Here is a 26,894-nt window from a genome sequence, read left to right on the forward strand (position 1 = left end):
GCAGTGCGAGCCCAGGGCCTGCTTCCTCACCCACTGTGCCTCTGGCGTCATTTCCACATCAAGCCATAACCAAGGATGTATGGGAACAATGCAGAGAAAAGTGTCCTAAAGCACAGCCCCTCTGCGTGCACAGGCATCTGTCTTAATCCGAGTTTCCGGTCCCCTGCCTCCTTTCCCAAAGTTCCAATATTCCATATTAATTCTTATAATTACAAACTGTGCGTGACAGTTTTGGTTATGACTGCACTTTGAGTTTACAGAGAAGGCAATGAAGAATATCAAGGAGTTGGCGAAGGTACCCCACGATCTGGGAGAAGAAAATAGCTGGATGGTTGGGGAAGAAAGACTGGAAAAGAGAGGGTGACTCAGGAAAGAACCGAGTTTGTTCCGTATTGCTTTGTTGTCACACCTGGGAAAACCAAATATTGTTTGGAATATTGATATGAGAAAGACGAATGTTATTAAAGTAAAAGAGTGGCTCTTTCCGTAGTGGAGGGAGACCTACACTGACTTTGACCCTAAGAGGTCTGATGAAAGAAGCCCTCCTGAGGCAAGGGCCCAGGGACCTGGATTCGAGAAAGAGTGTTGTCATTTGTGAGTTGTTATCGTTGACATATCACTTATTCATTCATTCATTCAACACGTATCTGTTGGGCCTCAGCAATGTGCCTGCGTCATTCTAACGCAGCAGGCGCTATGGCAAAAAAATCAAGAACTAGTCACACCCCTTATGGAAGTTATCGTAAAGGTCAGGCGTCATCAAACATTTTCTGTAAAGGGATAGATAGAAAATATTTCGGGTTTTGCAGGCCGCATGGTCTCTATAGCAAATATTCAACTATGCAGGTGTGGTACAAAACCGGCCATAGACAACACAGAAACAAATGGACATGGCGAGGTTCCAGTAACACTTTAGTTACAAAAATAAGTGACCTACCACATTTGGCTAGCAGGCTGTAGTTAGCCAGCCCCTAGTCTAGAGGAAGAAACAAGTATTAACCAGATAATTATGCATATGATAACATGTGCAAAGGCCCTGGGGCAGAGAGGACCCAGATAGCTTCAATGGGAGTCATAGAAGGCCAGTGGGGCTATTTGCTAAGTGAGTGAGGGGATTATCGTGTGAGTGAGACTGGAAAGGGAGAAAGGGACAGGCAAGTAGGAACTTTTGAGACACTAAGATTTTAGTCTTTGCTATATTAACAATTGGCAGTCATTAAAGTAATCATTGGATTGATTACTTTAAGCAGGATGGTAACATTATCAGATCCAAGTTTTAAGAGAACGCTCACTCCAGTGTATAGATTGAGTTGAATGAAATCTTATTATCTGAAACATAAGAAGAGGTATACTATATCAACAGCCCATTGTGAACAAATCACACAAGATGCATAAAAGTGTGTTATAAAATATAAACAATATAGAGAATTACCTAGAGATATTTTACAGGAAGCAAAGGTCATGGTCTTTTGAATGTTCTCTCTGAACAAAGGCAGTCTGAATTCATGAAAGAAATCGTTTTGTTTATGTTAACAGGCTTCCTTCACCAGGGAAACTGCTCCTTAGGGTGCTCAGGAAAGGCGAGGAACTTCTCTCTCTTGCTCATTCTGTCTCTCTCTCCTTTCCCTGTCCCAAGCACATCTGGGTGCTGCCTGGAGCCCAGGCCTGGCTCCAAACCCATGAAAATTGGCCAAGCATAAAAGCTTCTCAAGAATGAGATGGATCCTGGGGCATCTTCCCCCCAGAAGCTGGATAAAGACAACATAGTGGGTAAGTCTCCCTTTTCCGCCCTAAACTTGTTTTTTGTATGTTAAGCAAAGTGAGAGTTATGGCATTTCTGAGAGTTACAGGGTACCCATGAAGGGGGTTAATACATACTGGGATTGGTGTCAATTTCAGTTAGAGCCCAGGATTTTGGATTCACTGCTTTTTGCGACTCTTTTTTTCTTCTCAAACAGCAGGCTATAATCTGATCTTTTCTTCAGTGTAAGATAGAATTTGTGTTTATCTTTACCTTCTTATTTTTTCTTTTTGCATTACATAGCAAAGACCTGTTGAACAGGCCGAAATGTACCCATTTTCAAATATCAGCTGTTGATGCCGTGATTAAAAAGAAAGGTTGGTTTGAGCTGCCTCATGTTTGATATGTGGAGAAACGTTGAAGAAAATAAAACTTAGTCCATCAGCACTAACTACCACCTTGGATGGCATGCCAGTATCATGAAGCATTTTGCTTGCATTATATTTTTAAACCCTACAATCATTCTGAGCTAGCTTCTTGTATAATCTCATTTTATGAGGGAGAAAACTGAGTTTTGGGGAGTTTATAAACTTGCTGGAGTTCTAGAAAGTGAGGATGATGCTGATGCACATGCCCATGTGCCCATGTGTAGGTATGTGCGTACGTGTGGAGAGGGAGGGGGGTCCTAACCCATCCTCTTAATACTTTATATTACGAAGTCGCAATGCAAGTTGGAAATAGGAAACACAGTTGGCATTATCAATTTGTAAAAGAAAAAGAATATGCGTGAGATATTTGCCTAAACTGATATGTTGGAGGCTGTAAATATCCCTTGGATATTTAAGAGGGAGATCTCCCAAGAGAACCTTCCATTATCTTTTCAAACAAGAAGTTTCCTGAGACGCGTTAGCTTCCATTCAACAAGAGAAGACCACAGCTGCGTAAATGGAGCGCTAGAGCCACTGAGATTTTTAACACTGTCCAGAGGGGTACTTGGTTTTGATTTTTTGATATAACGAAAACCCTGCACTATCACAGTACAAACAGAAATGGAGTCTTTATGTTAGAACTTCTGATTTCATACGCTTTGGGCAATTTATGAGAGATGCGGTTATCAGTCATTCTCCAGAGATTTGTGGGGTGAGTTCGCCCTTGCCCTCCTCCATCTTGGATACATCAAGGAGTCGACCTTATTTAGTGCTTCAAGCTATGCAGAAATTTCCACTTGCAAATGTTGAGAGAGTTAAATGAGTAATTGAGCCCTTGCTGTCTTCTCCAGCAGGAGACTTCTGCTGTACTGTGCCACCAGCTTCTTGTACAAACTTTCAGAAGCCACCAGGGTGCATCTCTTCCCAGCTCCAAGTTCAATGATGTCACAAGGGGAGATCGAATCTATAGAGTGCTATAAATTCGGGCTCCCTTCCCCCTCCACCTGATGGTTAAACATTATGTAAATGATTAGAACACTACTCATTTGCCCTTGACTTCTCTCGCATTCCTTATTTTGTTTCTTTTCTCTTTAAGAATTAAAGTGAAGCCAATTGGAATCTTAATCATCAAGTCTTAGAATTTCTTCTCCGTGTTAATATGAAAAAAAAATCCCCCCCCCCCCACAGGGAGTTTTTTACAACACGGAGTTTTGGTCCTCACCCGTGGAAGGCCTGGCGCTCTAGTTCTGGGATGGGCTCAAGGTTTTGCCTCCAAGTAAGTTGCAAGCTGGTGAGGTTGCCAGGCTGAGACTATACTTTGAGTAGCACAGAATTTCTCTTCAGCGATTCTGTGTTTTCCCTGAAAAATGTTCCTTGATGCAAGCTGTGTGCCCATTTCAGAGAAACAGGCAGGAGGGAAGATGATTTATAGGCAATGAAAAGATAGTCATTATCAGGAGGGTTTCACTTGAGATTTTATGTTGGGCACCTAAAACCCTTGATTCTCTGGAGAAAGAACCAGGAAACTGCGGACTGTATTAAATGACTGTATCTCCATAGGACAGGAAGTGAATAGAAAGAGGGAAGAACTTGTAACACTACATCCCCAGGCCCAGGGAAGGTGATGGATCTCATTCCACACCCTTTTTATTGTTCCCCTGGGAAACCTCTGGGCTCTCCTGATGTGGAAATACAAAGGACCTTATTTTTTTTTTTTTACTTGATGTGATTACTTTTATTTTATTTAAAAATTCCCTTTTAATATTATAAACATGTCAAAAATTAAGAAAACTTAGGACAATGTTGTTGGGGAGGAAAACTTTCCCTTTACCCTTCAAAGACTCCTCTGGCTGGCCTCAGACTTAAATTGACATGAGACTGATTAACAGGAGATAATCAAATGTAGTTTTGTACAAACAGGAACCCCACATGCATAAGAGGTTCAAAGACAGAAAGGTAAAATGAGGTATATATGTCACCTGACCCAAGGAATGAGCTAAGGCCCTGGGGCTCTAAAGGGGAGGAGGGCAATTCTCAGGGCAATAAGAGGAGGTATTTGGTAACTAGATGTTTGCTCTGCCATACAGATGGGCCACTCAGAGAAAATTCATCTCTGGTAAGAACTCTCATTCTGGGAAACACCCCCGATTTAAGTTTTTCTAGGTAGTTAAGGGAGGAATGAAGATTTCTCTTGAGCCCACTGGGTGTTGATTTCTTCTTCGAATACTCTCATGCTCAAGTGGCTCACTTTGGGGAGATTTGTTCGGACCCCCTTCCATAGAAACCGATCATACTTCCACCTCTCAGAATTAACCGCTATTAATATTTTGGTCAGTTTCTTCCAATATTTTTCTATGCATGTATTTTGTGCTTCTTGGGATCATATTGTCCATAGAATTTTTCATTCTCCTGCTTTTTTTCTTTTAACATCATACCATAGTAATTTTCAGGTCTTCATAAAATTTTTAAAAAATATTCATGATATGGGGCCCTTGGGTGGCTCAGTCGCTTGAGCATCCAACTTCAGCTCAGGTCATGATCTCATGGTTCGTGGGTTCGAGCCCCGCATCGGGCTCTGTGCTGACAGCCAGCTCAGATCCTGGAGCCTGCTTCAGATTCTGTGCCTCCCTCTCTCTCTGATCCTCCCCTGCTCATGCTGTCTCTATCTCTCTCTCAAAAATAAATAAAATATTTTTTAAAAAAACTTAAAAAAAATTATTCATGATATGATATTGTGTATGTATGTCATGGTTTGCTTAATTATCTCTCCATTGGACTCTCAGAGTGTTTTTTATTTACCCATGTCATAGATAACACAATCATGAGACTGTTTGGACATAAATCTTAAGGACAAAGTATTTGTCATTGCTGTTGGTCATGTTGTTATTTCATATAGAAAAGGGAGGTTGAGGAGACAGAAGAATGATAGGAGAAGAGACTTTTTTCTTCATAGAAGAAGAAAAATCTTTTCTCTACACTTTTAGGTTCTTTGGCTGGTCTATTAATTAAATGAACATAAGATGATTCACAGGAGAAAAACAAACTTAATCTTGTACCTACATGAACCTCACACAAACACAAGAGGCTTCAGGACAGTCAGGCAGTTGAGGGTTATGTGCCATCCCGAGCCAAGAAGAAGGGGCCAGGGTCTGGGGCTTCAGACTCACAGGAAGGTGAGAAGGGTGAATGTTTGGTAAACAAATGTTTGTCATACCAGATAGAAACAGTGGGACACGGAGAGGGATTCTAACAAACAGTTCCTGCCATCCCCCCCTAGCTAACCACAGCCTTTGTAATTATCTCTGTGGATGGATTTCTTCCTGGACCAGCTAAGCAGGAGTAAAAAGCTCATCTTGAGTCTTTAGGGCCTTGCATATCTTCAGTTCAGAATAACCCAAGTGCCAAAGCAGAACAGTTTGGGGAGGCTCATCCTGGATGCCTTCAGACGGAAAACATTTTCTCCATTTTCTTCTCATCATGGTATGAGGGGTACAGTAGAGCAGTAGCATGAAGGAGAAAATGTGAGGACATCTGGTTCTCAGTTTAATTGCTTCTCTTGAGAGCAAACAGAATCGCATCTGACGGATCATTATTTCCAGAAAAGAAACTTCAAACTGATCGAGAAGTCTATTCTGCTGCTGAACGTCATTTTTTTTTGAGCATCGTCTTTGATCGTTCGAAGCATTTGGTTGCCGTTCACTTCATTCATTCAATAAATGAATTTAAAATCTACTATATATCTGAAGATGGAGACCTAAGAATAAAATGCCTGCTCTCAAAGCCCTGCAGATCTATAAGCAAGACGCACAAGTCAACTGAAAACTACAACGTACTATGAAAAGCCATAATAGAGGGTGTATTAGAAAGTCAGAAGAGGAGCGCCCAAAGGTGGGGGTGAGAGAGAAGAATCTTCCTAGAAAAGGTGAAATGTGAGGGTAGCGGTGTGGCTAGGTGAAGGAGAGGAGAACGTGGGGTGCGAGTGGGGGCCTGGGGGGCACAAAGGCCCACGCAGAGGCACAAAGATGTATGAGAACACCAGTGTTTAACTGTAACGCAGCGGGTGTTTACGTGCTGTTAGCATGTAGCTTCGTCAGCTAGACCCAGAGGTGAGAGACCAAAGCCCTGCCACCTGAAGCTGAATTAGAGATTTCCTAAGAGTCCACGTAATGCTTGGGAGTTGCTGCTGCATTTGACTGATGCGATGGAGCCTCATTGGAATTTGTCGTGAGGAGGCTGCAGGGCAAGGCGCATCTGGGGAGAGGTTATCACACGGGCCACACGAGGAGCTTGCCTTGGGTTGGCGGTGCTTGAATTCTTAAGCTGAAGGTGGGGGGCATAAGGCATTAAAAGCATTTATTTTTACACCTTCTTGAACATTTAATAGAAACCATTCTATTTCAAAATATATGTTCCATGTTTCTATAAAAGATCGAATGGTAAAAAGGAACTCCGTATTCATGTGTTGTCATGTTCATGTAACTATTCAGCACCAATCATTGTTCTGTGGTTGAGACAGAATATTCACATTTTAGAGAACTCTTATAATTATGAAATGTAGTCACAATCTAGCGATGATAAAATCATCGTCTTGCTCTGATTTAATAGTTTTGCACTGAAGATCTGGTCTCTCTTTCTTTCAGTAAGAACTTACAGTCAGGTGCTGCATTACTTTGGGAGAGAGACACATTCAGGGGTAGGGATTTATTGTACATTATTGAAAATGTAGTTCTTGCCCTTATAGAGGGGCCCTCATCTGGATGGACTAGAATATCTACAATGGATATTTAGAATCTTATCTGGTAAAGGAAAGCAAATCACAAAAAATAAAATGAAATCAAGTACTATGTAAGTGCACCAAAGTTAAAAGACTTAGTGAAGACTATTGCAATAGAGGAGAGAGGCCAGAATTCAGTGTGAACAACTGTGTCAAAATAAAGGAGATAGGGTTTCTAAAGCCTGGAACGAGCTACTGGAAAAGTGGTGGAGGAGGTTAGGAGGCGGTCAGAGGCCATCTGTGTTGGGTGATGCACTTCTCATATCTTTCTGACAGGCGGTGTAGTTACAACTTGGAGCAAGGCACCCCCTGAATTCAGGCTCCCCGTCACACAGACCCTGGGAATACTGCCTTCCCTGATGATTACGTTTCAAAAGATGGGCTCCCGGGTCCTTGGGAAAATAATCCTAGCAAGAGGCTTTTAAAAATCTTTAAAAAAAAAAAAAATATGTCTGGGCTTCCCGGGTGGATCAGTCCGTTAAGCCTCAGACTCTTTTTTTCTTAATTTTTATTTTTTAATGTTTATTTATTTTTAAGAAGCAGTGAGAGACACAGCATAAGGAAGGGAGGGGAAGAGAGAGAGGGAGACACAGAATGTGAAGCAGGCTCCAGGCTCTGAGCTAGCTGTCAGCACAGAGCCCAATGCGGGGCTCAAACCCACAGACCGTGAGATCATGACCTGAGCTGAAGTCGGACGCTCAACCAACTGAGCCACCCAGGTGCCCCAAGCCTCAGACTCTTGATCTCGGCTCAGGTCATGATTTTCAAGGTTTGTAGGTTCAAGCCCCACGTCAAGCTCTGTGCTGTCAGCATAGAGCGTGCTCCAGATTCTCTGTACCCACCTTTGCCCCTCTCCTGCTCTCTCTCTCTGTTTCTCTTTCTCTCTCTCTCTCTCTCAAAATAAATAAATACATAAACATTAAGAAAAAGGACTTATGTCTTGAAGGCTCAGAGAAAGAACTTTCCATAAGTGTTCTTAGAAAATGCTCTAAGAAAACAGAGATCAGGGGCCAAGAATCTGTAAGAATCTGTTTACTGTTTAGTCAGCTGAGGGAAATGTTAAGACTATCCTTTTTAAACATTTATTTATTTATTTTGAGAGCGATCAAGTGCCCACTCATGAGCAGGGGAGAGTCAGAGAGAGAGATTCCCAAGACCTCTTGCACTGTCAGCACTGAGCCCGATGTGGGGCCTGGTCTAAGGAACTGTGAGCTCATGACTCTGAGAACCCAAATCAAGAGTCAGACGTTTAACCAACTAAGCCACCCAGGTGCCCCAAGACTGACCAAAATACACCTCTAGGACAATCTTAGGCAGCGGGTTGGTTGGTTAGAGGGCCTCCTGATATGGCTAATATCCTTTACATGTAATTATCTTAGTCTTCACCACCAGTTATTATTGTGTTCACAGAGGAGGAAACTAAGACTTAAGTGGGTTGCGTGGTGAATAGGATGTCATCTAGCTTTCAAGTGAAGACGTCTTAATTAGAATGTGCGGTGAATGACTCCACTGCTCACTGGGGTTGGGCACTGTGTCCGTCTGTCTGCAGGCTGGCTTTGCTGAAGGCTTCCCGTCCTCTCTGTCTTCTCTCTGAGGATGCAGAGCAAGCAGTGAGTTTTCTATCCTCAATTCTAGCCTGGCCTTATAGCCTCTGGCCTTTATCTGAAATATTTATTTATTTATTCATTATTTATTCAAATATTTATTTTTGAGAGAGAGAGTGTGAGTCAGGGGAGGGGCAGAGAGAGAGGGAGCCGCAGAATCCGAAGCAGGCTCCAGGCTCAGAGCTGTCAGCCCAGAGCCCGACACAGGGCTGGATCGTAACCTGAGCCAAAGTTGGATGCTTATCCGACAGAGCCACCCAGGCGCCCCTATTCGACTTACTTATGGAAGCATGAGATACGTACAAATAAGTGCACGAGAGGTTGTCTGGAGAGACTGAATATACAAACAGACAATGGCTGGACCATGTATAAAAATAGAACTCTGAGTAACAGCCGGTAGCAGCCTGTCCCCCCAAGCAACCCCCTTATCTGTAATAACGAGCCCAGGAAGCCAGCCTGCTGTCAGCCAGTCTTGTAAGAAACTAGATGGTTATATCTAGTCACAATTCAGGAAGCTAAACAATAACTTCTGTCACTGTCAGTCCCGAAGGGCCAGGACTTGATCAATAACGGACAGCTTCTCTACTTTTTGTCCCCGCTTCCAACTTAGGACCAACTAACGAAAGCTACATATGCTCTCTTAACCAATCATACAGGACGCTCCCCTTCCAGGGAGCCCATTGATAGCTTCCCCCATGCCAACAGCTCCCGATCAGGCACACCTGAAGCCTTTCCCCTTTTCCGCCGGGAAGCTCTCCCACTCCTCTGCCTACCTTTCAGTCCCGGACAAAATTGAAGTGACAGAGGCTGACTCTCTCGCCAGATAGCAAGCCCTGAATAAAGAACATTTGTTTTTCTCATTTAGTCGGTCTTTGTTTATGTCCACAGCCTTGATATGTGTAAGTCTATGGAATCAGCACCCTGATGGAGATCTGGAAAATGACAGCACCCTAGAGACTGCCTCTTCCCTCCCCAGACAGTACCCAGACGTCACCTGCCCCACTAACTAGAGACAGCACTACGCTGATTTCAAACATAATACATAAGTTGTGCTTGTTCTTGAATGAAATGATACAAAGTAAGTGGGATCATACAGTGTATATTCTTTTTTTTTTTTAATATTTTTATTTATTTCTAGGAGAGAGAGAGAGACAGTGTGAGCAGGGGAGGGTCAGAGAGAGAGGGAGATACAGACTCTGAAATAGGCTCCAGGCTCTGAGCTGGCAGTCAGCACAGAGCCTGACGCGGGGCTCGAACCCACGAACCGCGAGATCGTGACCTAAGTGCAAGTCGGACGCTTAACCAAGCCACCCAGGCACCCCATACAGTGTATATTCTTACAACTGGGGTTGAAAAGTATGCACTCTCGGGTACAGCCTATTTTGCCCCATATTTTGTTTTGAGCTTCATCTGTATTTTGCATATGGCGGTAGCTTTGTCTTTTGTATTTTTCTTTCTGGGTAGTACTCCTTTATCTGAGTACATCACTGTTTTATTTATTCATTTTACAGTTGATGGATTACGGTGGCTCTGCATTTCTTGAATTTTATGAATAAAATTGCAATGACCATTCTTGAATACGTTTTCACTGTAATTACCTCTCGTTTCTCTTACGTATTACTTAGAAGTGGAAGAGTGAGTCGTAGAGTAAGTGTGTTTACCTTTAGTAGATATTTGCAAATAGTTTTTCAAGATGACTGTATCAACTTGCCTACTAAGGGCTGGATTGCTGCACAGTCTTGCTGCAAAGTGGTATTGTTGGTCTTTAAGGTCTGCCCTTCTGGAAGCTGTGTATTATTATCCCTTTGTGCATTTGCTTTTCATTTTCCTGATGTGTAGTGTACATTCTTCTGTTTTGGTGTTTTGGAACAGTGTCACAAAAACCTATTTCTGCTATTTCTGCTCAGAGAAGAAATAATTACTTTATAGTAAAGCGGATCTGTGAGCAAGGACTGTATGTAGCATTGACCTAATATTTAAATACTGTTGACCGAGCCAAATAAGCAACCAAGTCCCTTGGCCTGTGTTACTACAGTTTATATCTACTTCTAGTGCCATATAAGGGGGAGGGAGAGTGATTTGGAATAATCTCCCGTACTTCCTCGACTCACATAAGTAAGTTATCAGTCTTTAAGTGTTTAGCCGTAGTCCTAAAGGTTGTGTAAGTTTCCGCTGGTGCTGTAGGCTATAACCAAGTGCGAAAACGAAGCCCCGGAGGCACGTCTCTGTGAGTGAAGCTCGGTAGGGGCAAAACCGCAAGTCACCTTCAGATCAATCAACAGAATGGGTACAGAAACTGAGATACAGGTTCAAGATGGAGCAGGTGTGATAATTAAGAAGAATGAGGTCGATCTGCATGTATTGACATGAAGCATCTTTAAGATACATTCAGTTTTTTTAAGAAGTTGTTTAGTGCGGTGCCATGGCTCACCAAATCTACAAATCTAAGCCAAGTGGTTTTTTAAAAAAATATTTATTTATTTTTGAGAGAGAGAGAGAGAAGACGAGCAGGGGAGAGGCAGAGAGGGACACACACACAAAATCTGAAGCCGGCTCTAGGCTGTCAGCCCAAAGCTCAATGCCAGGCTCAAACCCACAAACCGTGAGATCATGATCTGAGTCAAAGTTGGATGATTAACCAACTGAGCCACCCAGTGGCCTCTAAGCTAAATGTTTTCTAATGATAGTTATATGTATATAAATACATTGAATGGGTCTATAATGAAATACACCAAATCAATAACTATGGGACCTTTCTAGATGAAAGTGGACTTCAGTTTTATCCATGTTGCTTTGGATTTTTTTTTTTTTTTTACAATGAGAATGTTTATATACAGGCTGTGTCATTAATAGCAATAAAAACACGAATAAACAAAATGCAGCCAAGGTTCTATCAGAATGTACAAAATGTCTTTTTACCCTGCACAATGATAGTCAAATCCACCTCAGTATGGGCCAAGCCTTTGGAAGGTGATATTTTGAAAATGTAAACTTTGGGTTTGCAGGCAAGTCCTTCTTGCTGTTGAGTATATCTTTATGTGTATCTGGAGTCTATTAAAGGGTATTTGCTCCCAAAGCTTTAATACTAAATATGGCTCTAAAACGTAGATACATCTCATCTATCAGAATGTCATAATTGAGAAGCTTCAAAATAGCTGGTGAGGAGGGGCCTGTGGAAAGAGGCAGCGTCACAGAGTGCTATTGCCGATGGTGCGGGTCAGTAGAAAGTCTTTGAAGGGCACCTAGCAGCTAACAGAGTGTAGATACTAATCTCTGACCTAACGCTCTTACCGCCAAGCATTTACCCTACACACGTGTGTAAACACACATATGAGAAAGCACTCATTGCAGCATTGTTTGTGAGAGCAGAATCCTGGAGCTCTCCTGAGTGTCCGTACACTGACAGCATGGGCACCAATGAGTCAGTAACAGTAACGTGGATACGTGAAGATGGGCTTGAGGTGCAATCAGTTAGACCTAGTGACTTCCGCCGTTAAACAGGGAAGAGGAAGCGATAACCCTGTGTCTCTAACGTGGACAATGACGTGGATGGTTTAGGCATTAATGGAGCTAGAGATAGTTTAAGTTGTTTGTGGAATTATCTGGGTGAAGGTATCTAATAAATGCAGTTAATTCAGGTGCCTATGTGGAGAAGGGGAGTCAGTCGGAGGTGGGGGCGGTTGTCAAGAAGAGAACCAGAAGGAATGAGAAGGAAAAAGAGCGTGGAATAGTGAATATAAACAATAAAATAAGCATAAAATGGTCAGCCAGACCTGCCTGTCTTACAAACATGAGTTCTAAAACCTGAGAAATTATGTAATTGAAATGATTGAAGTTTTCAGTGATTGAAGCATGATTTGAACTTTGCACTGTAGGGCAATATTCTTTAAGCCAAAATGCCCCTGTCGTCAGAATGTGGGATTAGCAAAAAGACATCCAATGTAATGAGCCACTCTGACAAAATTCTGTGAAAAGTCAGAAATGTCAAATACCAGTGTCTGACAAGTCCCTGCAATATCTATAAAATGAGACTAAAGGTAATAATACACATTTACTAATGTAGATATTAATGTATGGGTCAAGGGCCATATAAAAATAATCCCATTTAGTCCTCATCAAATCCTTCAAGGCAGTTGACTTCCATCCCCATCCCATAGATGAGGAAGTGGAAGCTTAGAATGACTGAGTGCCTTACCCAAGGCCACAGCATTGGCAGGTAGGAGATCTTTCATAGAAACTCACACCTGGGGCTCCTCAAAATGTTTTTCCGGCCATACTGTCTCCCTTTGGGGAAAACATCACCTACCTATAAACCTAAGAGATTGTCTTCAATTTCAACCTGGAGAATCCTGAGGGTGAAGGAATTTGTCTTTTAAAATGGTACCCTAAGGACTCTGATGTAGGTAGTCCAGGCTCTGGGCAACAGTGCTTTATATGTTTTGAGGATAATAAACCATGTCAGTCCTACTAAATATAGTGGTAGTTATTATTATTGATTGCGATGAGAGTTTGCTTGGAAGGGACAGGTCAATTTCAATCTAAAGCCCTGAATGAATAGTGTGTGTGTTTACTGCATTTACAGGTGTGCATGGATTTTGATCTCCGCCTCTGTGCCATCAGGCATGGCCAGCCGTCTGGGTAGTATCCTTACCTCATGCAGCTGAATGGTTTTTTCTAAGAAGCACATAAGTTACAGACTTGCTTCCCTCCTCATTTCCTAGGCATCAGCAGTACACGGCTTGGTGTATGTGGCTGGATCCTGTTTTCCCTGTCTGTCCTGTTGATGATCATTACCTTCCCCATCTCCATATGGATGTGCTTGAAGGTAATACCCTGGGAAATAAGTTGGACTTCTCTGTATGAGCTGGTGAACCATTAAGACTAAATGCTCTCCTTTAATCTCTTAGATCATTAAGGAGTATGAGCGTGCTGTTGTATTCCGACTGGGCCGCATCCAAGCTGACAAAGCGAGAGGGCCAGGTAGGACACTGGGGGTGCCCCTGACAAAGATCATGGACACCTAATACTATAACTATTGCCACCAAAATTTCCCCAGCACCTTCTATTGAGAAGAAAAAACATCACAGGAAGTTGGAACTCTTGCCTTTCTGTTCAATTGAAGGATGTTGTTCTGTTATGCAAGTTAACTGAGTGACCATTAAACCGCTAGTTTGAGAGTTTGGAAATCTGGCCCTCCCTCTGAGAGATTCAATGAACATGAGCAAAACTGGCTCTGTTACATTGGCCAGATGTCCCTTATTACCAAGACCACTGAAAGAGTGACAGAAGAATGAGGGGAGGGAGTAAGTGGCCACGGTAGATGATTAAATTACTCAGAAAAGATGATTCCAGGAGCTGGTTTTTGATTCTCACTCCTCAAAAAGAGCTAATGGAAAAGTAAAAGGCAGTGTCCGCTTCTGGAAAGTAGGTTAATAGAAATATAGAGCTGGAAGCCATTGTCCAACTCCTTTGGCCAAAGGTAGTGTTTCTTTTCATCCTTTCTCTGCCCTAGAATGAAAAGTGCTCTAAATTCATGTTAAAAGGCTGGGATTTAGGAGGGGGGCGGCATGGGAAGATATGAGGTACTAAAACTCTAGAAGATATTGATTTAATTCCCACAACTTATCTTGGTCTGTATGTAGTTGAGCTATATGAAGTGGCTAATATTTGTTCTTGACTTTCAAACATGACAGTTTCATATGATAAATTTTAATATTTTGAAAGGCAAAGTCATCGAAAACAGCATCTTAGAAGATGCATGGAAAAGATGGGTTCTATGCAATACTTCTTCAATAACATTTGTTTCCTTCTCCTTATTATGACGTACTTGAGTAAACACATTCTCTCTCCAACCGGACTATCACCTCTCTTATTCACTGTGATACTGCAAGTGCTCTGCACTTGACCATGCACCATGGTAGGCACTCAGATATCTGTTGCATAAAAAAATATAAGGAATTTCAAAGGCAGAAGCTTGTTAAAGAGAGGTGGTCATTTCAAGTAGTATGATCCAACTTGTCTAATTCCATAAAGAACCTAAGAGAAAGGGTAAGAATTACTTATGATGAATGTTTTTATGAGTCTGTCCAGATAGAAGTGTTAGACTAATCGGGGCGCCTGGGTGGCTTAGTCGGTTAAGCGTCCGACTTTTGCTTAGGTCATGATCTCGCGGTTCGTGGGTTCGAGCCCCACGTCGGGCTCTGTGCTGACTGCCAGCTCAGAGCCTGGAGCCTATTTCAGAGTCTGTGTCTCCCTCTCTCTCTGACCCTCCCCTGCTCATGCTGTCTCTCTCTCTCTCCTAGAAATAAAAAAAAAAAAAAAAAGGAAGTGTTAGACTCATCTAACTCATGTATAACAGACCAAGGTTGACCCCTTGCTGGTTATGGTGCATTTGGTGAGGCCAGGTGTCTAAGGAGGGTAGAGTTGGATTTGAGAGAAGTACAGTAGCCATAACTTGGAGGACTCTAGAGAAAAGTGTATCTCTCTTAAATGAGTTTTCCCAGAAGATTTCACCACTAAATGTCCCAGGATAACTACTCTCGTCATACGTGTCTCTGGGGCTAATGAGTTACCTGAGAAAGCCATAAGAACTAGAGGGAAACAAGCCAAGTTGCTAACGGAAAACCTCTCCACCTTTGTAAATTGTCAATTATTCTTTAATAATGCAAGTATAATAATAAGTTTTGCCAATTCTTGAGCACTTAATACATACCTAGCTGTGTTTAGTACTTTATTTCTTTATCATGTTATATCATGCTTCATGTGCACCGCCATCTTCTAAAGATTAAGTAGCTGAAGCTCCGGAAAGTGATGTGAATGTTCCCAGATCCCAAGCCAGTAAGTGCTGGGGCTAAGACTTCACTCTAGTTTTAGGGATCATGACCTCAACCAGTGACCTGCCACCAAAAGGAAGTATCTTAGGCAGAAAAGTTCAGGGTCCAAAAGAAAGCACGTTAGCAGTGCTCTCTGTTGTATGACACACAACCTACAAACTTGTTTCTCCTTTGAAAACAAAACCAGCAGCCTAAAATCTTTCTGGTAAATGAAACTGGTTAGGTGTTGCCATCTCGCTGACCTCCCTTGTGGTTCTAATATTTGTGATTCTTGCTATTGAGGACATTTACCAGGCTAATGTGAAGGATTCAGAGGATTCTCAACTGAATTTTATTATCTCCATCCTTCTCCCACCCAGCCCCAAACCCTAATACCTCACAACTCAAAGAGAAGTGAAAATGTTTATAATTGGAAAATCCCACTATATTTGAACCAGAACACAGTTCTGCGGAAACTGCAGATTCTAAAGTACATTGGTTTGAGGGACTCTGAAATCTTGAGATTTAAATTCTACTATTTCTCTAGTGCTGTTGATGATGGGTGAGAATGTTGACAGTCATTGATATTTAAGGCAAAAAACCTATCACTTAAATTTTTGTATGGATACCTTTAGTAAGTGCACTGATTTCCAATATACCTTTTTAAATTAATGTCAAATTCAACCCTTGGATAGAGGTGGGTTGGATGTTTTAAAAATGAATCTAAAAATTAAATGTCAAGGATCTTTTTTAAGCTATATTTTCATTTTCATAGGTTTGATCCTGGTCCTGCCCTGCATAGATGTGTTTGTCAAAGTGGATCTCCGAACTGTTACCTGCAACATTCCCCCACAAGAGGTAATGCTGGCTAAAGAGAAAACACTAGAAATAAAACCTGTATCTTCCCCATTATATGGACACTTGAAATTTTACAATTTGTTTTCAAACTATACCTGCTTGAGGAGCTGTGGGTGGGTCCTAAGACCACTGGGCTTTGCTTTTCTGGTTGAGAATAAAGCCAAGGGCAAGGGCTAGATTACTATAAGACCTGGGAGGGGGAACGTCCCAGAGAAGAGAGAGAAAAGATCCAGTTGGCAGAGAAGCTGGGGTGGAGGACAATAGACAAGATGCTTGGAAAGGTCAGGTAAGTTGTATAAAGGAGCTGAATTTAATTTGGTGGAAGGCAGGGTTTGGTTATGATACTATCCTCGCTGTCACCTTTCCAGAAGATTCTTCAGTAACAGCTCCATCATTTATATATATAGTGATTGGATACAGCACAGTGGGTGGGCCTAGGGAAAGAGCAGACACTGCATAAAGCCCACTGGCATTTGGATTGCAAATAATTCTTTTCAGTTCTTAAAGCACTGTAAATAAACATCCAGGACCAGTAATTGGGCAACAAGGAAGAGAAATAGAGTTACTAATAACCAGAAGGATTCAGGAAGAGGAAAGAAAATGTGAGTAGAGCCCTACAATCTGGGAGGACAGAGATGATGAGAGGGTTATGAGTCAACGTTAGTTTTCTTCTCTCTGGTCCAGGAAACTCAGTCAGGATCCAACAGTCATGTCGTCATGGCACTGGTGGGAACTGAGGAGTCCTTACTTTAGGATTCAGCCTGTGTCATGAGAGAGTTCGAGATGCCCTGTGACTTATCATGGGTCTTGTCTGGCTCCATCATCGACAGTTCTAGATGGGAGAGGGGAGTTCTAAGTTCTGTTCCTAACATACTGCCAGAGATCTCTCACTGGCTGCAAAGCACCTTGTCATGTTACTCAGAATGATTAAGGCAGAGCCTCTATAAAATATAGAATATAGAACATCGTCTCTGTTTGACTATAGAACAAGGTCTCTGGTGACATCTAGGTTTCCTAAGAGGCACTGCTGTCATCAAATCTGATAAAAACTGAAAACCGAAAAGATTCAGGTATTAGGGAAACAAGTGCTCTACCTCTGTTTAGAGAGTAGAATTCCAGAAAGGTCCAATTGCTACGTTGTAAAATAGAAGTGCTTATTCTCACCATGGCCAATCAACAGCCTCTGCCTATGGGGTGGAGGACTTCCCTGAGATGACGTTACAGGGAAGAGTACGGACTACATATGTATAGGAATTTTGTCTCCAACTAGAGTGATATTCTTGAGCCAGGACAGATCGTTGGTGAAGCTGGCATGAGCTGTAATCAGGAACACTCCCTTCTGTGGAGAGGGATCCTCTCTGCCTGGCACTTTGTCAGTCGCTATGAAAGTCATAATAAACACGTGCTTCTCCCTGTTCTTGCTCTTCAGATCCTCACCAGAGACTCTGTGACTACTCAAGTGGATGGAGTCGTCTATTACAGAATCCATAGTGCTGTCTCGGCAGTGGCTAATGTCAATGATGTCCACCAAGCCACATTTCTGTTGGCTCAGACTACTCTGAGAAACGTCTTGGGGACGCAAACTTTGTCCCAAATCTTAGCGGGCCGAGAAGAGATTGCCCATAGCATCCAGGTACAGATGCTGGGAACGAGTACCCTTTATTGTCAGTTCATTCATTTTAATGATCAGTAATTAGCAAACATCAGCAGTTCAAAGAACCCCTCTCCTGTGCATTCCCAGGATCTCATGCAAAAACCACACACACACACACACACACATACACACACACAGCTGCTCTAAACATTGGGCCTCAGTTTTTGGTTTTATTCATTTCCAATCACAAGGTGATATTTGTGTATGTATGTATGTATGTATTTATGTATGTATGTATGTATGTATGTATGTATTTATGTATAAATATTTTTAGTGTTTTATTTTATATTTGAGAGAGAAAGAGAGAGAGACAGGGCATGAGCAGGGGAGGGGCAGAGAGATGGAAACAGAATCTGAAACAGGCTCCAGGCTCTGAGCTAGTAGCATAGAGCCTGATCTGGGACTCGAACTCACAAGCAGTGAGATCATGACTTGAGCCGAAGTTGAATGCTTAACCGGCTGAGCCATCCAGGTGCCCCGCAAGGTGTAGAATTAAACATTGGAGCAGGAGAAGGGGAGCCATAGAAATTGTGCGCTTTATCCATTTTCTTTTGAATTCAAAATTATGAGTTAGCATTGTTCACGTTAGGTTTTCTGAAGAGGTGAGAGTCCTTTTCAGTTTAGGTTACTCCAGAGGAGGGGTCTCCATTTCTCAGACGCCCATATGTTTCTGCATGTCAGTGGAACGTTAGAACGGGATTCAATGGAGGCAGCACCAGCCTGCCCTTCCTGGAAAATCTCACATCGTGCTACCCGTATCAGTACTAATATTTATAATAATCATAATTATAATATTGATGTAGCCACCTCACCTCTTGCACACCCCAGTTTAGAGACAGATTTCTGTATGTTTTTAAATCAATTATGTTTTGATTCTGAGCCTCCCTCCTGTAAGTTAGGAGGGAAATTCAACTTTGGTCCTTTGCATCTCCTGAGCCCGTGCTGTGGCATAAAGATCCCAAGGTTTTCTGAGAGAGTATCAGTGCTGCGTAACTCTCCAGGTCATTTGTAAGGGCCCTGCGAGTTTGACACAGTCTGGTCGCCGGCTTCTTGGGGGGGTCTCCCCATCTCCCAGGGTTCTGTAGAAATCATGGAAAGGCAAGAGATCTTGCCATTTGGTAGCACAGAGATCTCTACTATTTGTCTGATCTTACTCTTCCTCAAGGCATTTGTTTTTTCATCCCTCCCCATCCAGGATAACCGACATGATAGCCTCAGTGGCCTTAAGTTTTTACAAAGGACAAGAATATCTTTGATTATAGGCTGCTTGTGCTCTCCAAAAATAAATATCCCTGGCTACCTGTTTAAAACTGGCCACTGAGCAGAGGTTAAATGGAGGAAGGCACATAATATCTCAAAAAGTACCTTATAATATTTATTGAGTTATTGTGAGGCATTGGTAGATTTCTTACATATATTATCTCCAAGTCTCATAAAAATCCTGAAAGGAAGCCTTTTATAGATGAGAAAACTAAGAATCAGAGAGGTTAAGTAACTGGCCCAATGATTCACAGCTGCAAATGGCGGAGGCAGGATGAAATCCAGGAATGTCTGAGAAGCCAGTGCGTTGTGGCCTGCTTCATGTCAATGACAAGAAAATGTGGGGGATTTGCTCAACTCTAGATGGATGACGTATACTTCATCAGGAATCGTGTGGGGGCGAATCCTGATAGCTTTTGAAAGATCTATCAGGTTATGCTTCAATTGCTGGAAATGATTAATGAGGACTCCTATTCCTTTCCCAAACTGTCCACTCCAAATGCCGTGAATACAAAAGGGAAAAAAAAGAAGCAGAATTTATCCTGCAAATATAAAGCGTATAAGAAATCACCCCTATCTTCTCATCAATGTCCTTTCTTTTGCTTTGGAAACAGACCTTACTTGATGATGCCACCGAGCTGTGGGGGATCCGGGTGGCCCGAGTGGAAATCAAAGACGTCCGGATTCCCGTGCAGTTACAGAGATCCATGGCAGCCGAGGCTGAGGCTACCCGGGAAGCCAGGGCCAGGGTAAGGGCTACTCCGTCTACACTGCAAGATGTCTACCTTTGGAGCAGACAAGAATAGAGCTTGAATGGAAGATCAGGCTTTTTCAATTATTTTGATTAGAAAAGGGCTTCTTTTTCACCATTCTTACTGAGAATTTCCTCCTGAATTAAAAGATAATGGGCAGCTTAACCTACCTGGAGGAAGTTTGGCAATGGGCCTTGGGTCAGGAGTGACTTACCGAGGTGGGTCCTAAGTCGGGCTGCAATTTGGAGTCTCCTAGAGAGAACTTAACGCAGCAAACACGAATTCCTAGGCCTCACCTCGGACTCAGCGAAGCAGTCTCTTGTGGCTCAGGAATGTACATTTTTTAAAGCTAGAGACTGTGTGTGTGTGTGTTTTAATTACTGAAGTATAACTGACAGACAGTGCTAGGTTAGTTTCAGGCATACAGTACACTGATTCCACAATCCTTTACATTAATCTGTACTCATTGCACTAGGAGGAGTCACCATCTGAAGGCCAGCGATTCTGAGGTAGCCAACCTCGTGCGTGTCTTGTGAACATGATTGTTAAGTGTGTTAAGCAAACTGGATTAAAAGGGAGTGGTGGGGGTGATTAAATGCAATCCGGGTCAGAATCACAAGATGTGAGCATAGCCTAGCCTCGAATGCTTTTGAATCTGTTGGGCCTGTAGCCTTCACATCTGCGTGAAGATGGCTTTTCTGGCGTGTCAGAAACCAACTAAGAGGAAGGGTGCCTGGGGGCCTTAGTTGGTTAAGCGTCTGACTCTTGATTTTAGCACAGGTTGTGATCTCATGGTCATGGGATCGAGCCCTGCATCAGGCTCCACACTGAGCAGGGAGCTTGCTTGAGATTCTCTCTCTCTCTCTCTCTCTCTCTCTCTGCCCCTCCCCTGCTTGTGCATGCTCGTTCCCTCTCTCTCTCTCTCAAAATAAATGAATAAACATTAAAAAAAAACCCACTAAGATGAGAAACCCTTTGCATACCTTCAGAATCTTCCTTGTGAACCAACGCAAGCTTTCCTCTGCTCTCATCCCTTCCCTCTCTCTCATTAATCTGCAGAGTTCTAGCAGCTTCTTAGCGGTGGACTTTGGAGGGCGCTTTGCCACAGAGACAGGGACTGCTCATGGCTGGGCTGCAAGTCAGTGCTGGGCAGGAGAGAACTAGGAGGAGAGAGAGCTCTAAAGAGAGCCTTCTAGTATTTTCAGAGTGGCACTGGCAATCAAGAGCAGAGAGAGGTTCAAACAGTTCTTCCATTGTAAGAATGAGGCTAAGCTGGCAAGAGAATAAATGAAAAGCATCTCCTAGGATAAGTAAAAACAACAGAAAGAAGCCAGTTGGAGGCCTTGAATTTCAGACTTCTCTGAAATCTAACTCTGTGGATGGGCAAGCCCCAGAGGGACGCGAGAGCGTTACTAGGGCGGACAGCCCGGTATTAGTTTGGGTTAAAGTCAGGGCTTTGATTTTGTTTGCAAATGAAATGTAGGGACTCATAATTTGTAAAATCTCTCCCTGCTTCCTGCAACCTCCTCAAATTTCTCTGATCACATTAGGATGTGAAACTCTCACCCCAGCCAGGCCAGAAGTAAGTAGAAGAGACCGTGTGGGAAAGTGGGGGCTGGCAGGGAGGCGGGCATCAGTATGCAGCCGCCACAGCCGGAAACAGAAAGCCCTGGTTAGTTACACTTGTAAGCTTTGATTTCTGAACTTGCTTATTTCTGTCCGTTTAGGTCCTTGCAGCGGAAGGAGAAATGAATGCTTCCAAGTCTCTGAAGTCAGCCTCCATGGTGCTGACCGAGTCCCCCATAGCCCTGCAACTGCGTTACCTGCAAACCTTAACCACGGTGGCCACAGAGAAGAATTCCACCATTGTGTTTCCTCTGCCCATGAATATCCTGGAAGGCATTGGTGGTGTCAGCTACAACAACCATAAGAAGGTTCCTAACAGAGCCTGAGGGCTCCCTGCTGTAGCCAGCCAGTTGCTTTGGGAGCTGTTTCTATTCATCAGGAGAACCCAGCAGTTAGAAGTGGTGAGAATATCAATATTATTGAAGCAGAGCCACTCCCCAGCTGGAGTAGCGTTAGCAAGGAAGTGCCATAGAGGCTACAAATGATAATAATAATAATAATAATAATAATAATGAGGTCTGTGTACTACTTTTATTATTCAAGAGCATAAACAGCTTATTAGTAATCAGCTAGCAGGTCTTCCCTGATTTAACGCAGGAGCTGTTTTTGCAGTAGGGGAGGAAATCTTTGTGTGACTGCGACTAAGACTTAAGCTTTGTTTTTGATTAGTTTGGGGAAGCTCTCTAGACAATTTACAAAGTAACATAGGCCTCCTATTTATACTAGGTATTTGCTTTATAATTCCCAAGTAACTGTTTGCTAAATCTCCAATAATTACAACAACCCCCCCCACCTCAATGTTTGAAATTCTGATGGATTTTTTAAAAAGTTTACTTATTTTTGAGAGGGAGAGTGTGCGTAAGCTGGGGAGGGGCAGAGAGAGAGGGGAACAGAGGCTCCTAGGCAGGCTCTATGCTGACAGCAGAGAGCCTGATGCGGGTCTCAAACCCACGAACCACGAGATCATGACCTGAGCTGAAGTCAGCCGCTTAACTGACTGAGCCACCCAGGCGCCCCAATTCTGATGGATTTTGAAGTCCCAAGACTGAAGAGGCACTGAAGCTCCCAGCTGCAAGCGCATCGCCACCCCCAGGGCAGACTGGACTCAGCTCTCTCGGTGCCCATCCCCCTCCCCAGAATGGGAGTCAATGCGCAGCCGCCCGGCACCTTTGTCAGCATGTGGGACAGAGCACGGTGCTTAGATGTGAGAGTGCTTCTAACAGATTCCATGGGTTGAAATCCCTGGGGAACATCATCCTGTGGACTGCATGTTTTCACTCTATTATTAGTCCCAAGAGCCACCAGCTGTCAAGAATTGTTTGTAAACTCTATTCTCTCCCTCAAAACCCCAAAACAACCCCCCTCAAAACCAACACCAAAAACAGCAACAAAAAACAAACAACCAAAAAAACCACACACACAGAACACCTGCTAAAAATAAAGAAGCCATAGAACAGAATATAGACGTGATGTATTTAAAAATTTGCTTTGTCAGACACTTTTTGTTGCCATGGTGCAATTTTCTTTTGAGTTCTATTTTTGAGGATTTTTTTGTTCTGGGATTTTTTTGTTCCCATTTAGTGAATGTCTGCTATGTGTTACCACTGTGCTGAGCCCTTCATGGATGCCAAGAAGTATCTTTATTCTGCAGATGAGAAAGTGATGTCAAGAGGTTAAATAACTTGCCCAAGATCCTGCACCTAGCTTTGGGTTAGGAATTAAAACTAGATCTGACTCCCGAAGTCCTTGCTCTTAAACATCATGGAGTTTTCTTTGGGGGGAGGTCTGAGGGGGGAGGGGGAGGGGGAGCCTTCTCATTCCCTTTTTGCCTTTCAGTCTCTGGAAGTGTGGGTGTCCACTACAGTTTTACCCTGTGTCCAGGACTGTGAGAGCTTGCACACACATGTGCACACACTCCTTTTCACACTGCAAACATACTTCTTATATAACCCTCTACCCTCGCAACCCCCACCCCACACCTCCATCTCTGCTCTTATCCCCTCTATATGCGTCCCTGTCACATGTAGGTATCATCTGCATATAAATGCAAAATGGGGAACACACTCAACCTTTGGTTTTGTAACATGCTTTTTTCATGAAACCATATCATACTTGATATGAATTCTGGACAATTCACAGTCAATAAATTTTTTTTGGTAGATTCCACTGACTCTACAACTCTAGCACTCATTTTTAACTCCTTGGGGTTCATATTTTTCCTACTAAGCTAGATACTTGCATTTTAACAAGAATTGGGAACAGAAACTTATCACAGCTCATCCCCACCGGCCAGAATCTGAGTCGGTGAAGTCACACCATGTCGACACTTGGTGACCCTATATCTTAAGAACAGTGGTGCAGGCTTGGGACATCCGTGGTGCTGAAGGTCACCTGAGGAGAGACGATCTCCCTGTACAAGGACATTTTGTGGGCTCACTGCAAAAATCTCTTCCTAGCCTGTTCCAGAAACCCACAACTCTCCCTTCTTTGAATTCCAGGATTGCACTAAAAATGCCAGTCTTTCCTGTCAATGTACGGCAAACTCTAAACCCATGGCTCTCCCTGAAGGTCATGGTTCTCTCACTCCCTAGAAGATCCGTTTCAGAGGGCACAGATCCTTGGCCTGCGAGTGGGGGTGTGGGTGCTCTTTCAGAATCTCTAGGGCTGTGCAGATGTGATTGGAAAACTCTCTGGGAGATTCAAATTACTCCACTCCTCCCGCATTAAGCCTCATGAATTCTTTGACACTGCAATAGGCCATTTATTCTATCAGCTACTGAGTGCTGACTAAAGAAGTCCCCCTTGAAGGGAAGTATATTTGGGGGCGAACAGTACAGAAGAATCACGGAGAGTCGGAGCTCTCCTGGAAGGCGAACGCCAAAGATGATATTTGAAATACAGTAACCTCTGCCCCCAGAGCCAGGGGGACGTTTGGTTTTCTCCTGGGGGAGGAGAGCTGGGAGGCAGGACAAGCCTGCAAGGAGGAAATGCAGACCACTTCTTGGAGAGAGGGAAGCATCCAACCTCCACATGTAGGCACAGACCACGACAGTCCCCAAGATGGAAGCCAGCACAGGTGACCCCTGCCAGGACTCTCCCTGTTTGAGCAGCAGGTGTGGTGCGGCCTTGATCAGGGTGCCCGGGGAGGGGCTGGGGTCCCCCCCTTCGGATGCCGGGCCAGTACGGTTTGCAGCGGTTGTTGGCCTCACACACACTGATCCCTGAGTGTGTTTGGCTGAGCCTGACCTCGAACAGGGATTTCTGCAGGGGTGCGCTCTCTCCCGGGGCTTAAATGGGCAGCGGTAGGGGAGGGGCAAGATCCCCCTTTTGCTTTTGCTGTAATCCCTCCCTCCCCGACCTAATCAGCTCCCCAGGCTCCTAGCCTCTCTCTCTCTCTCTCTTAATCTTTCTGTCACACAATCCTTTGATACTAGAGTAGGTAGGCTTTTACCCTTTTCTCTTTCTTCTTGTCAGGACTTGCCTCACACAAAACTCTTACACAAAACTTGACTTTGGTTTTGAAAATGTTTCTTCTTACTGCTCTGGTTTTGGGTATAATTAAATACCATGGAGTCCAGATAAAAAATCCTGGCCCTTTCTCTAGAGTCTACTTTAAAAGAAATTTTTTTTTTAAGTTTTATTTATTTACTTTGAGAGGCAGAGAGAGAGAGAATGAGCAGGGGAGGGGCAGAGAGACAGGGAGAGACAGACAGAGAAAGAGAGCGAGAGAGAATCCCAACAAAGCTCCGTGCTGGCAGTGCAGAGCCGGATGCGGGGCTTGAACTCATGAACTGTGAGATCATGACCTGATCTGAAATTAAGAGTTGGATGCTTAACCGACTGAGCCACCCAGACGCCCCTAGAGTCTACTTTAATTCTGCCCCTAAGACAGATTCAAAGAGGGTTAGCCAATTCCTAGAGATTTATGCCTTTCATAGGTAAACCAAACAATCCAGAGTCCCTACCCCAACCACCTTCTTTATCCGCCTCTCAAACTCTGGGCTACTGTCCATCTGCCCAGTCCCCCAAAGACCTGGTACCAGATACTCAAAGACAGCCTGGGGCACCTGGCTGGCTCAGTCAGTTAAGCGTCTGACTTGGGGTAGGGTCATGATCTCGCGGTTCATGGGTTTGAACCCTGAACCAAGCTCTGTGCTGACAGCTCTGAGCCTGGAGCCTGCTTCGGATCCTGTGTCTCCCTCTTTCTCAGCCCCTCCCCTGCTCACGCTCTGTCTCTGTCTCTGTCTCTCTCTCTCAAACATAAGATAAATATAAAAAAATTATTTTAGAGACAGCCCTATGCCTTAGCCTCCATCAAAATTATTCCAATCAGCTAAACCTCATCTTGTCTATCTTGCCTTGGCTGTTTCTGTCCATAGAAACTACAAGAAAGGTTCTTGCCCACACTTTCTCTTGTTCCCTCTGACGCATGACTGACCCAGGGGTCTCTTGGGGTGTAATGTGCCATCTCCCCTGGGAGCCTGTGAGTACAATTTGCTTTCCTTTCAACGGCAAATGTTTCTTGAACTGTTGGCCTTGCCATAGCTGAATAATAGTAAAACTTCCATTTAAAAACACCAAATCATGAGCCTAGGGTTAATATCTCCACAGAGAAAGTACTTTTCTCCAATTTATCAACACAGAGCAGACACCTGTTTTCATGTGCATAAAGTGTCCCTGAAAATAATCCACTGTGTAGGTCATACCTCCAGAAATTCATGTCCATAAATTGTAGACAAAGCTTCTTTCCTTCCTGCCACTGCCTCTGAAGCCTTCTCCTGTGACACTTGGGTATTAACGATGCCACTCCATTTAGTGATCTCTTTAGAAGTCAAGCCAAGGGGCACCTGGGTGGCTCAGTCGGTTAAGCGTCCCACTTCGGCTCGGATCATGATCTCACAGTTTGTGGGCTCGAGCCCCACGTTGGGCTCTGTGCTGACAGCTAGCTCAGAACCTGGAGTCTGCTTTAGATTCTGTGTCTCCCTCTCTCTATGACCCTCCTCTGCTCGTGCTCTCTCTCTCAGAAATAAATAAATCACCCCCCCAAACAAAACATTAGAATTCAAGCCAAGTGGGGGTGACGGGGTGATGGGGCGGAAGGGGAGGGAGCTCCTGTCCTTATCAAAAGTGCCAGAACCATGTCGGGTCCCAGCTACTGTATGTTGTCACGTAGCACATGTGCTTCGGACTCTGAGGAAGTCCTGGGCAAGCACTTTTACCTCTGTTTGCATCCAGCTTTTCCCAAACGTACTCTCCCTGCATTGTCTCTGACCTGTGTCTACTGCCTTTGGATGTAACCTTACTCTGTCTTCTCTACCACCTTTAACCACTTTGCAGTTAGGCACATTTACATTTCTAGGATGAGATCTTGAAAGGCTTTTCGGT

General features: G+C 43.6%; 1 protein-coding gene across 1 annotated transcript; it reads left to right on the forward strand.

Moving 5' to 3' along the window:
- The first annotated feature begins 1,718 nt into the window (after positions 1-1,718).
- STOML3 (stomatin like 3) lies at positions 1,719-22,348 on the forward strand. The gene is made up of 7 exons (XM_039236118.1): positions 1,719-1,770; positions 13,227-13,372; positions 13,455-13,527; positions 16,135-16,217; positions 17,647-17,850; positions 19,746-19,880; positions 21,611-22,348. The coding sequence occupies exons 1-7, from the start codon at positions 1,719-1,721 to the stop codon at positions 21,833-21,835; spliced, it is 918 nt and encodes a 305-aa protein (XP_039092049.1). The 3' UTR covers positions 21,836-22,348.
- The last annotated feature ends 4,546 nt before the right edge of the window (positions 22,349-26,894 follow it).

The sequence above is a fragment of the Hyaena hyaena genome, unplaced genomic scaffold (genome assembly GCF_003009895.1).
Source record: "Hyaena hyaena isolate Hyena2069 unplaced genomic scaffold, ASM300989v1 scaffold_106, whole genome shotgun sequence".
Classification (NCBI taxonomy): Eukaryota; Metazoa; Chordata; class Mammalia; order Carnivora; family Hyaenidae; genus Hyaena; species Hyaena hyaena.

Excerpts from the sequence above, each read along its gene's own strand:
- STOML3 (XM_039236118.1), top strand. The coding sequence starts at position 1,719 with ATGGATCCTGGGGCATCTTCCCCCCAGAAGCTGGATAAAGACAACATA. Across the intron at positions 16,218-17,646 it reads GCAACATTCCCCCACAAGAG|ATCCTCACCAGAGACTCTGT; the intron begins GTAATGCTGGCT and ends CTTGCTCTTCAG. Across the intron at positions 17,851-19,745 it reads AGATTGCCCATAGCATCCAG|ACCTTACTTGATGATGCCAC; the intron begins GTACAGATGCTG and ends CTTTGGAAACAG.